At 45.5% G+C, this 11,117-nt stretch overlaps 1 protein-coding gene across 1 annotated transcript; it reads right to left on the reverse strand.

Annotated features, from left to right (window-relative positions):
* Positions 1–7,613: 7,613 nt before the first annotated feature.
* LOC129617361 (variant surface antigen E-like) lies at positions 7,614–8,450 on the reverse strand. The gene has a single exon (XM_055532634.1). The coding sequence runs from the start codon at positions 8,448–8,450 to the stop codon at positions 7,614–7,616; it is 837 nt and encodes a 278-aa protein (XP_055388609.1).
* Between the last annotated feature and the right edge of the window lie 2,667 nt (positions 8,451–11,117).

The raw sequence follows: 11,117 nt of genomic DNA on the forward strand, positions 1-11,117 counted from the left end.
AGTCTCAAGACGTGAGCGAGCCATGAGGCAAGTCTGAGTTGTAAGATGAGTCCTGGAAAAAGATGGCGTTTTCAACCTCAACGTGTTGTTCTAGCCACCCAGCTCCACCCCCAGGTCTCGCCTTCTCTGCCATGTGACGTGAATCAGGGAATTCAATCGATTGAATCCTCTTTCTTTTTTATTATTTGTCCAACTTTTTATCCACCCTCCTGCAAGGATCATACTCGCTCACCCTTTTCCTCATTCTCTCATTTATTTCTATGTTTGGGTTATATTTCCATATCTTTGTGTGTTTTTCAATCGTTTCGTTTCATCCAGTTCACAGCTGCACCGAGTTTTCGTGCCTCCCACTGTTCGAGCTGGAAAATCTACCACAAGCTTGATAAGAATATGTCTGCGATGATCGCCGAAACAGCTTCGTTTGAGTAATTAATCCAGAGTTGTTGGAATACGCACAGTTGTCCCTTCGGCACGCGCTTGTAACTTTGTCTATTTTCAAGAGATTTCGTCCACCGACGCCAGCCAGCTACAACATGACCTTCTAGAAAGGAGTTATGTTCTCTTTCGTTAGAGCTTGGAAGGAGGGGAACAAAAGAATTTTACTCTTCCGGTCTTTCTTATCCTATTGGCGAACCCCACAAATCGTATGGGAGCCCGTCCTTGATTAAGAAGTACCCATTTTTGTCAACATCTGTTTTCATTGGGATTCTAGCTCAGCATTCAACAATGAAAACTCCCTGAGAAAACTTCCTGAGAGTTGAAGCTGCCAGTTTGGTTAAGGGAGAATGGGAGAAGGTAATAACTGGCATGTGTGGTTGCTTAATGTTTTGGAATGGGGTTTAGTTGGGAGTGTGGCAGGTACTTGAAATCTCAAAGAGGAAGAAATCACATGTGGTTGATGGTGACGTGCTCCTAAGAAATGAACTTCATATCTCGCTGCTGTTGTCGACCTCGTAATGTTGTATGCAGATTGTGATCTAATTTTGAAGAACATAGATACTTATGTTCGATGAGACTTTGAGACTTTGCGATGAACGCAGTTATGACGAGAGTCTTGCATGGGGGGGTATCGCATTCCACAACAGTAGCTCACGCATTTATTTGAACCTCAACTCGTCAGTGCTGCAGAGCTATCACCTGGTCGGAAAATTTGATTTCCCGTATCAATTGAACACCCTTCCCGACGGCCAACAGATCTGCGGAAATGCGAGACGAATTGGTGCTCAGTGACGTAAGAGGGAGCCGATGCAGAATAAAACATTGAAGCAACTGACTGCGGATTTCTTGGGCCTGTTGAGCAATTTTTTGTGAACCAAGGCGTCTGCTGATAATGAAAGCGAAGATTTGTGGCTCGTAATAAGAAGTAGAGCAAATCATAATGAAGGTTCAATCACAAGATCGTTACCATCAACAAGGTTATGGCGAACTTCAGGCTGCTACAGACGAACCATTCCGATAAATGATGAGATGAAAGTAGGTGGGATTGTGGTGTAATCAATAACAGTCGCCACTCTGGGTATGCACTACCGTCCTCAGCCACTCTTGACATTTCGTACTTTGCAGGCATCCTGGTACGTCGAAGACTGCATCCACTTGAGCCCATTCCAAAGAAAACAGCTATCGAACAAATCCTACATCCTGACATCGTGAATACGATAGATTCTGCCCTCATCGCGTCCGGAATGAAAGATTGTTTCGCGCCAAGGAGAAATTTGGTTTTGGGATGAAAGGATTTTGAGTCGTTTCAAAGTTTGTATGACTGCGTACATTCTTGCACTGGCATGGTACTGAAGCATGATTTTTTACATTTTTCGAATTAATGAAAGATTTCTGACAAAAAACCTTTCACCCCCATTTTCTCTCTTGATTAGAAGAACGAATCCCCTTCCCACTTTCTTCTGAGCTTCACCTTAAGGGACGCTGACTGTTGATAATACTAGCTGCTCTATCGTCGCAATAAATTTCCCACGAATAAAAGCTGCATTTTAAGTGATGGGGGTGTATCCACAAAAGACCACATCCCTTTTTCAAACATCGTCTTCAAACACACTTTGCAAAAAAAGAGCCAAATCCGACTCAATTCTCAACTGTCTGAGAGTTGAATTATTTGAAGGTCTTTGAAGCTTTTCTACCGGATATGGTGTGGATAAAAAGAACTGAATCGGGATATCCGGGATCTCTTGATTTGGGTTAAAGAATTCTCCAATAACCTTGATAACGTCTTCACGCGACCAGTCAATTCGACATTGATTATCCTGTGGGACAATCCTCTTGATGTAACCGAGGACATCAGAGTGTGGATCCTTCACTCCTCCGGTATGTCCCATTTCTTCAATGAAGTCAGCAAATCCATCAATCCAAAGAAAAACATCATTTAAGAGAGAATCACGCTTGAATTTGCGTTCGATGCGAACACCGTCCGGCAATCGGACGCGTATCTGAATAACCATGGGATCACTTTTGAAGAGTCAATAACTAGGGACATACTCTGATGGTATCCTCCTCTGAAAAATCCTTCATCAGTTCCCGCACAAAGAAAGCTCTTCCAGCAGCTAACTGTTCCTTCCTGAGCTTCATTCGGGCATCATCCTACAAAGAGTGGGTGATCTAAAGATATTCAAAATATCTGTCTCCTTGAGCATTGATTCTAGTGGAGTATCTACTCGACTGAAGGCCCCATTCGATAACGAAAATCTACCACTGGATAACCCTATAAAGCTCTCATCTCCTACTATACCATTTCCAATCTGCTTCCCCTAAAGTGACGCAATATTGCAATCTACCTTTCGTTTTTTTCGTGATTCTTCCTCTCTCTCTGCCTCTTCTTTTCGGATTTCATCTCGTTCTCGCTGTTGCTGCTCCTGCTCCGCTTTTACAGCTCTAATAGAATTGAAGGACAATCGATGGGATTCAGTGATTGGATGGATCTTGCCTTTCTCTGTCTCGTTCAACCGCGGCAGCGTATGCTCTGTCTTGGTCCATTCGGAGGCGTCTATCCTCTTCCAGCCTCTTCAATGCACGATCGCTTTCCAGCCGCTGATTCTCGATATACTCCAAGGCCCTTGCCATCAAATCTAAACCTGCATTACTATCACGAATGGATCCTTCCTGAAAAATGAACAGAGAATTGTTTGGCGCCAGAATAGTAACGATGAAAGGGTTTCGGTGTCGAAGTCATCTATCCAGGTTTGGGACACACCACAACGCCCATCCGAACGAATCCTTCCAATGGTTGTTGTGAATTCCTCGTTCCCGAGTGGATCGCGTGTCCCATTAATGGTCCAGATCCATCTCGCGCGGTCGATGATGTTGGAACGAATACAGATAAATGTGGCAACTCGGAGCAATGGAGAATCTTCCTCCTCAAGACTTGACCTTCCAAGCAAGTACTCAGCGTTGCCCAAATAACAGCGTGAGAACCCTGGCATCATCAAACATCGACCAGAAGTGAATGACGCGGTGGCGGAGAAAATGAGTGGATTAAATGTCTCACCGCGATATCAAGAAATCCTTCGTTATGGAAAAGCTTCCGACAAATTGCATCCGACCCCGACACTTGATGCAAATAAATCAACAACACGCGATTGCTACGTTTAGCTTCCTGAGTTGCCTGAAAGGAACATTTTCGTATTTTTCCCAAAGAGTCGCCTGATTGCGACATACTTGGGCGAAATCACCGACAAAAAATTGAGGTTTGGGAGAACCAAAATTTGTCAGGAAATGCGAATTGAAATCGACTGCTCCATACGACTGAATATGGAATGCTGGGGAAAGGAACGTGGAATAGAAAAGCCTTAGGACTTTGATGATTGAGCGAAGGGTCGCGCTGAAGTACCTGCCTATAAGAACATAAGAATGAGACCCCTGAGCGTTTGACGACACGTAAGTCAATCAGACTGCGTCATAATCGAATGTATATGAATCTCAGAGAGGAAGGCAACCATGAGAAAACATCACAGTGGCCGGTCGCGTACCGATACTCTTTCCGGCAGAAAGAAACCACGCGGTGCGAGTTGACCCTTCTGATCTACTTGATGAATGGCTTGAAGAAGATGAATCGGAATGTTCCGTCTGAATGAGTGGTTCTCGTGACGGATTTCGACGAAAGGTTTGATCCTCATCGTGGGAAGCGAAATGCAAAGCAATGGCAGCCTAGAAGAAGAAATGAGAATGTTCGTTATGTCTACACAATCGGTTCATGCTCATCGAGGAGCTGATCGGATCGAGGCCTCCTTACTTCAAGATTCCATTGACATGACTCGAGTAATGAAGTAGCGTGGTGTATCGTCCCACCAGTAATTTCTAAAAATTGAGCGACTAGAGATTGTTTTTCATGATCTAGCGATAAATCTTCATTGAGTGACATACTGGGTAGTGAATCTGTTTTAAATAGCTGTGACTGATGCTCTTCCCTTTCCATCCTACTTACATCCAGGTGGCCTCCCTTTCAATGTTTTTTGTCCTACGAATCCTGTGCCTGGGAGGAGATGGCGAAGAGCTGGACGCATTTTTTTCAAATGAGATGCGTCCAGAAATCTCACTACTCTTCAATTTGATAACTTCAGCCCTCACAAAGAATGAAATGCACAACTAATCTGATGGGGACTTGGAAGAAGATTCCCTCGTCGAAATCTTCAGCCGGGAAGACGAAAAAGGGGAACACCTTTGGCCCTAAAGAAACAAGGGGCAGCTTGGCTGGTTGAACTTCTAAGGACAACATCTTCTGAGGTTTCTGGAACTTCTGTTCTTTCCCACTTCCTCGTTCCGACAGCTGGAAGAGCAGCATGAAGTGGCTGCAGGTTTGGTTGACCGCTTCGAATTATTTCTGCTTCCGCAAACGCCGCACCACGTTCAAATATCTTCAAAGTTCAGGAATTCCCGTACTCGATTGTAGAACACTTTCACCATTTGATGTGTGAAAGTAAAGGTTGGCAAAGAGAGAAGCGTTTGCGGAAGGGTTAAGATCCCACCACCCCATGAAGTGTTTTTGTCAGTTGTCTTTATGGTTTGCTTGTCTATTACGATCGTAACGTGGCAGCCTGCTCTTTGTTTACCCCACCTATCTCCCGACATGTCCGTCGCCGCCGGAGCCCCTGCCCGCGCACACGCGCCAGCGACTACAGGTGATCCTGTCGTCGTTTACGATCTCTACGATGCTAGCGAACGTAGCGACCTCCCATTCGAACCCCTCACTGATGTCTGGCCCAGAATGCGTTGCGGGGTATAGAACATGATCCCCATCCAATTATGCGGCTCTGTACGGTTTCCATACAGAAGAAAAACATCGAGATTGCAGCTGGAATAGCAAAATTCTTTCCAGAGTTGTAGCTGGCTGGCGGCGGTGGACGAAATCTCTTGAAAATAGACAAAGTTGCAAACGCGTGCCGAAGGGATAACTGTGCGCTCTGGATTAATAACTCAAACGAAGCTGTTTCGGCGATCATCGCAGACATATTCTTATCAAGCTTGTGGTAGATTTTCCAGCTCGAACAGTGGGAGGCACGAAAACTCGGTGCAGCTGTGAACTGGATGAAACGAAAACACTCAAAGATATGGAAATATAACCCAAACATAGAAATAAATGAGAGAATGAGGAAAAGGGTGAGAGAGTATGCAGGATAGGATGGTGGATAAAATGTTGGACAAATAATAAAAAAGAAAGAGGATTCATTTTGATTCAATCGATTGAATTCCCTGATTCACGTCACATGGCAGAGAAGGCGAGACCTGGGGGTGGAGCTGGGTGGCTAGATCTTTTTTCAGACTCATCTTACAACTCAGACTTGCCTCATGGCTCACGTCTTGAAACTGGGAGGTAGGAGTGTGAGGTTGGCTCGTGATTGGTCACCGAGCTGCTGCCTAACCGGCGGATGGGAGAGAAGGTGGGGGGTGTTGTGCTGGGCGCTGGGGGTGAGACGAGAGAGCGGTTCGCGGTTTGTGGGGTGCTGATCATGAATCTTAACTCGTGACGACATGGTTGGTTAATCGGGTAGACAATAAGGTTCAAGGACTCAACTGGTCAAAAAAAACGTGCACATGCAGAGTGCACATGCAGACAAACGACTACATACATGTTACGAGGGTCCTGGAACTACAAAGTGTTCAGACTGAAACGTCGTTGTCACTGGGTTGAACTCTCTGCCCTTTGTGCCAGTATTTCCATAGTATTTATATATCTCACCTACATGTCCGCCTTGCATGTCTTTATGTTGTTGTGGTGACAGTGGATAGAATTAGATGTTAGGTTTGATGTTCTGACGTGCAAATACAAAGCTGCCTCATATGGCATGTAGTACCGGGAACTGAGTGTTCCAGTGAACTGTTAACAACTATTAGCAACTACACTTCAGCCATCTGGCACAGTATTCTCTCATTCAATACTCTCATTCAATACTCTCATTCAATACTCGAACCTGAACGCCTCAATTTTCATATGTTTTTTGTGAGTTTTTTATGAGTTGGAGTATTGGTGGTGTTCTGTGTCGATCGCTACACAATGGCATTCATAAATACCTGGACACGGGCCGCAATTCGGTGATTCTTGGAGGCGGACACAGATCTATGGTGAGGCTGTTCCCTCAAGGAGAAGTAATGGCCCATCGCTAGGAAGATATTGCCACAACCTCATTTCTCATGCGTGTCATTTCAATAAGTGCCCCGGTTTAAAACTTAATATTTTAAGACTTAATGGAAGGTCAGGAATTGTAGTGTTTCGAAACAAGGCTAAACCAAGCCATCTAAAAGAGCAATCGGATCAACCTTCACGTTTACTTCAAACCTTAAAAACTCAGTTATCACTAGGCACTTGTTATTGCTGCCGTAGTTTTGTGTGTAGTTTTTATAGCAGTTGTTGTTGTTAGTCCTGGCGTCGTTCCACTCGTTGTGTCATCGTTCTTACAGTCGTTGTGTCAGTCCGGTTTCCAGCCATTGTTGAGTCAGTCGTTGCTCGGTCAGTCGTTGGTGGCTCAGTCGTTGCGTTGGTGGCCCAGTCGTTGCTCGTCTCCGCACTCTATTTATCTGGATCTCATCCTCTCTCTATTCATACAGATCTCATCTCCATTTTCTGTTTGTATTAATCTCGTCTCGCTGGCTTTACTTCCACGGACTTGTACTATGGCTTTCGACAGTTCAAGTGTTCCTGCTTGGGTGGACGTGGGATCTCAAGCGTCAGGTTGCCCCTATTCTTTCGAGATATCTGTAGTCTTTCGAGATTCGGAATTCGGTGTAGACCGGCTGCCCAGCGTCCGGCCTTCACAGCATTGTTCGGCCAACTGTGGAAAATCCATCGCTCACTTCAGGAAGGGACGAAATGTGGTGTTTGAAAAAAATTGTTTTGTGGTGAAAAAGAGTTGCATTGTTTAAAAAACAAGTGCTGATAAATTGATAATCTAAAAAGTTCGCAGCCACCATCATTCGAGAGGGAGAGCAAGCGGCTCAACTGTCAACCTTTACGTTCACTGCAACCTTTAGAAATCCATTGGAGTTGCTTTCAGAGTCACTCTCATGAGAATTGGTAGTCGTTACAGTCGTTGTGTCAGTCTTGTTTGCAGCCATAGTTTCGCGTCAGTCATTGGTGGCTCAGTCGTTGTTGGCCTTGTTCAGTGAATGGTGGCTCAGTCGTTGTTGGTAATGTTGGTGTATGGTGGCTCAATCGTTGTTGGCCTTGTTGGGTCAGTGAATGGTGGCGCAGTCGTTGTTGGTAATGTTGGGTCAGTGTATGGTGGCTCAGTCGTTGTTGGTAATGTTGGGTCAGTGTATGGTGGCTCAGTCGTTGTTGGTAATGTTGGGTCAGTGTATGGTGGCTCAGTCGTTGTTGGTAATGTTGGGTCAGTGAATGGTGGCTCAGTCGTTGTTGGTAATGTTGGGTCAGTGTATGGTGGCTCAGTCGTTGTTGGTAATGTTGGGTCAGTGTATGGTGGCTCAGTCGTTGTTGGTAATGTTGGGTCAGTGTATGGTGGCTCAGTCGTTGTTGGTAATGTTGGGTCAGTGAATGGTGGCTCAATCGTTGTTGGTAATGTTGGGTCAGTGTATGGTGGCTCAGTCGTTGTTGGTAATGTTGGGTCAGTGTATGGTGGCTCAGTCGTTGTTGGTAATGTTGGGTCAGTGTATGGTGGCTCAGTCGTTGTTGGTAATGTTGGGTCAGTGTATGGTGGCTCAGTCGTTGTTGGTAATGTTGGGTCAGTGTATGGTGGCTCAGTCGTTGTTAGTAATGTTGGGTCAGTGTATGGTGGCTCAGTCGTTGTTAGTAATGTTGGGTCAGTGTATGGTGGCTCAGTCGTTGTTAGTAATGTTGGGTCAGTGTATGGTGGCTCAGTCGTTGTTGCATCCTCATACGCAGCACAAAGAACTGAATCAAACAACGACGGTACAAACGTTTCATCCATTGAACCCTCCTTGAATGGACCCTCTTGCACATAGACACGTTCGCCCAACTCTTGCCATCTGTCCATGTTGGAGCTGTCGACGACGGCAACCGCCAAGTAGGTATTTGTCTGCTTCAGCACCTTTACAACATCGTCTTTCGAGGGAGCGTCAAAAGTAGTGCACTGGATTCCCTTACCAGACTGCCAAGCGGGAAGATTCAGGCCTCCTTAAGTTTTATTGGTCAAAAGCGAAACAACCTTCACTTCAACTTTGCCGTGGGGCTTGATTGTCTGTTCATTCCATCCGAAATGGTCATTCAGCACCAAATCAAGGATCGGGATCAAAGCTCTTGTTGTCGTCGCTCTGGTTTTTGCAGGATTTAACCGTTGCCATGTGTACCATGCATCCATGTACTGAGGGTTGCGTGACAAAGGCATCCCTTCATAACACTTCGCAGGAGTGTGAGAATCCTCATCCGTGATGAAGAAAAATCCACCACGATATGGTTGGATTTTTGCCTCTAGAAATTTGGACGATGCCATGAACCACGTTACAGGAAAGCTGAAACCCTCATGTTGGAGCAGGCTCTCATCTCCATCCAAAAGAAAAGCCACATCGACTGCAAAGTCATTGTAAGGAGTTGACGGCCATTGCAATCTAGAGCGCACGAAGTTCTTGCAGCAAAAAAGAACAACAAGGCAAGCGGCAGAAGATGATTCATGTTGGTTGAGTAAGGGAGAATCAACTGCACACTCACTTATCGATTGAAATGATCGGTTGAATGATTTTGTTCATAGAAAAGCAGAATTCGAAAAATCTTCTTGTGGGCTATGATTGCACATCTTAAAGAATTTGACAACGTCTTGCGGTGTCGTCCTGCAGTGATTGTCTTGCGCTTTTTCCTGTACGCGCGGTTGTTTTGTTTTTTGTTACACTGAAACTGCCATGCAATTGTTTCCACTCCTATCCTCTCTCTCGCCATCGTTGCTAGCCCCTTGCACTCCTTTACGTGCGCGCGGCCTATTACTGGCTCCCAGCGGGCGTCCTGCTCCTGTCAATTGACAGTCGTACCTGGGCAACCCCAGTCCGGATTCTTTTTGCGCAGAAGTTGGAATAAACATCACCTGTTATTGGCTGTTAGAGTTTCAAATTTCTTTTTGTTTGCGTCACTTGCCCGTCCAGACGTTGTCTTCTGCAGCCATGGGACATTGTGCCCGCGTTTCTACTAGATGTGTTCCTCACTCGCTGGTAGCTTGTGACAGCCGAAGCACCTCCTCGTGTACCTCTCCACTTGCATTTGCTCTGTCCTTATTTATACAGATCTCATCTCTCCATCCTCTATTTATACAGATCGCATCTCTCCATCCTCTATTTATACAGATCTCATATTTATCTGAATATTTATTCAGATCTCGTGGACCGATTTATTACCTGTTGGACCCTTGAGCTTGTACACCTGAGAGATGGAGATTTGTTCTGTGACAGAGTCCCAACGGGTGGCCAACTATCATCAAGGCCTCCAATTCTCTCCCAACCATCTCCCTCATAAATCATGCAACTACAAAATGAAATGAGAACATTCACCACGACGTCTTTCCTCCCACTACAAGCAAGGAACCAGGAAGTTTCTCGAGAGGAAAGAAGCCCGAAATCCAGAGAAAGCTCATTCGGGTTGAATGATCGATCCATTATTGTCTCAGGAGACCATGGGGCCCCACAGCGCTATCCAGTTTGAGGCTGATTCCGGATGGGACATTTTTTTCGTGGGGCTTATTCCTTTAGCAGTTCCAAGTGCGTATCAGCTCATTGGCCACACGTTCTCCGTATCACTGTCCTGTGGAATGCACTCGCTCTATGCCATCTGTAGTTGGCAGGCTTCGCTGCCTTGGTTCGAGTTGGGGAACATCGGTGTCACTGTCCATTTTGTTAGGGTTCACGAGGGGTTTGTTAACAGGTGAGGAAAACATTCAGACAGATTTTGGGACGACCCATGGAACAGAAAACTTGGGTGAGGAAACAGATCAACAGACGACAGTAGAGCAGGCTAACACACAAGTCGCACAGAGGAGTCGACCTACGCGACTAGACACTTTTAGCAGGCGCGAGAACGGTTCCTACTGTCAATTTATTGTTCCAGTAGTTCAACTATTACTCGTTCTGTCTGGAATGGTGGAGTTAGCATCGTCTTCTCATGCATAATGTTTCTCTTCGGGTCATTGCTGGATGTCAGTTTAGATGCGATCAGCGCAACATACGTGACATCTCGATGCAACACCTCTATTGCAGGTTCCTTGCGGCTTATTATTTGTGCTGTGGACGTCTTCATTGTACTTCTCAGAGAAGGCTTGGAGAAGAAGCATGATGGCATGCTCAACTCTGGTTATCTCCGAACATCACAGAAGAGGTTGCAATTATGTACGCCATAATGGGAATCATGGTCTCCTGCGCAGTAAGATCAGACGCCCTTTGAAACTAGTCTTCAACGAAAAGCCTTGAGCCTAATTTTTCGACAGTTCCTGACGATTTGCTTAACGCTAAACCCGAGTCGACTTCGACAAACCGATGGCACCCCCAATTCAGTTCATCAAATATAAAAATACTTCATTCGCTGCCTGTTTGCGGAGAACTGTTTGGCTTTTTTTCCGTTCGAAAACGCTTTTCTATTTCTTCCCTTCAATCTTCCTCAGCGGTTGGTTCGCATTCCATCAGAGTTTTATCGTTGAGGCGAACACTTCACTTGAAGAACGGGTCCA

The sequence above is a fragment of the Condylostylus longicornis genome, unplaced genomic scaffold (genome assembly GCF_029603195.1).
Source record: "Condylostylus longicornis isolate FDR11 unplaced genomic scaffold, ASM2960319v2 ptg000509l, whole genome shotgun sequence".
NCBI classification, from domain to species: Eukaryota; Metazoa; Arthropoda; class Insecta; order Diptera; family Dolichopodidae; genus Condylostylus; species Condylostylus longicornis.

Bases quoted from the DNA above. Each gene is read 5' to 3' on its own strand.
- LOC129617361 (XM_055532634.1), bottom strand. From the start codon at position 8,450: ATGGACAGATGGCAAGAGTTGGGCGAACGTGTCTATGTGCAAGAGGGT.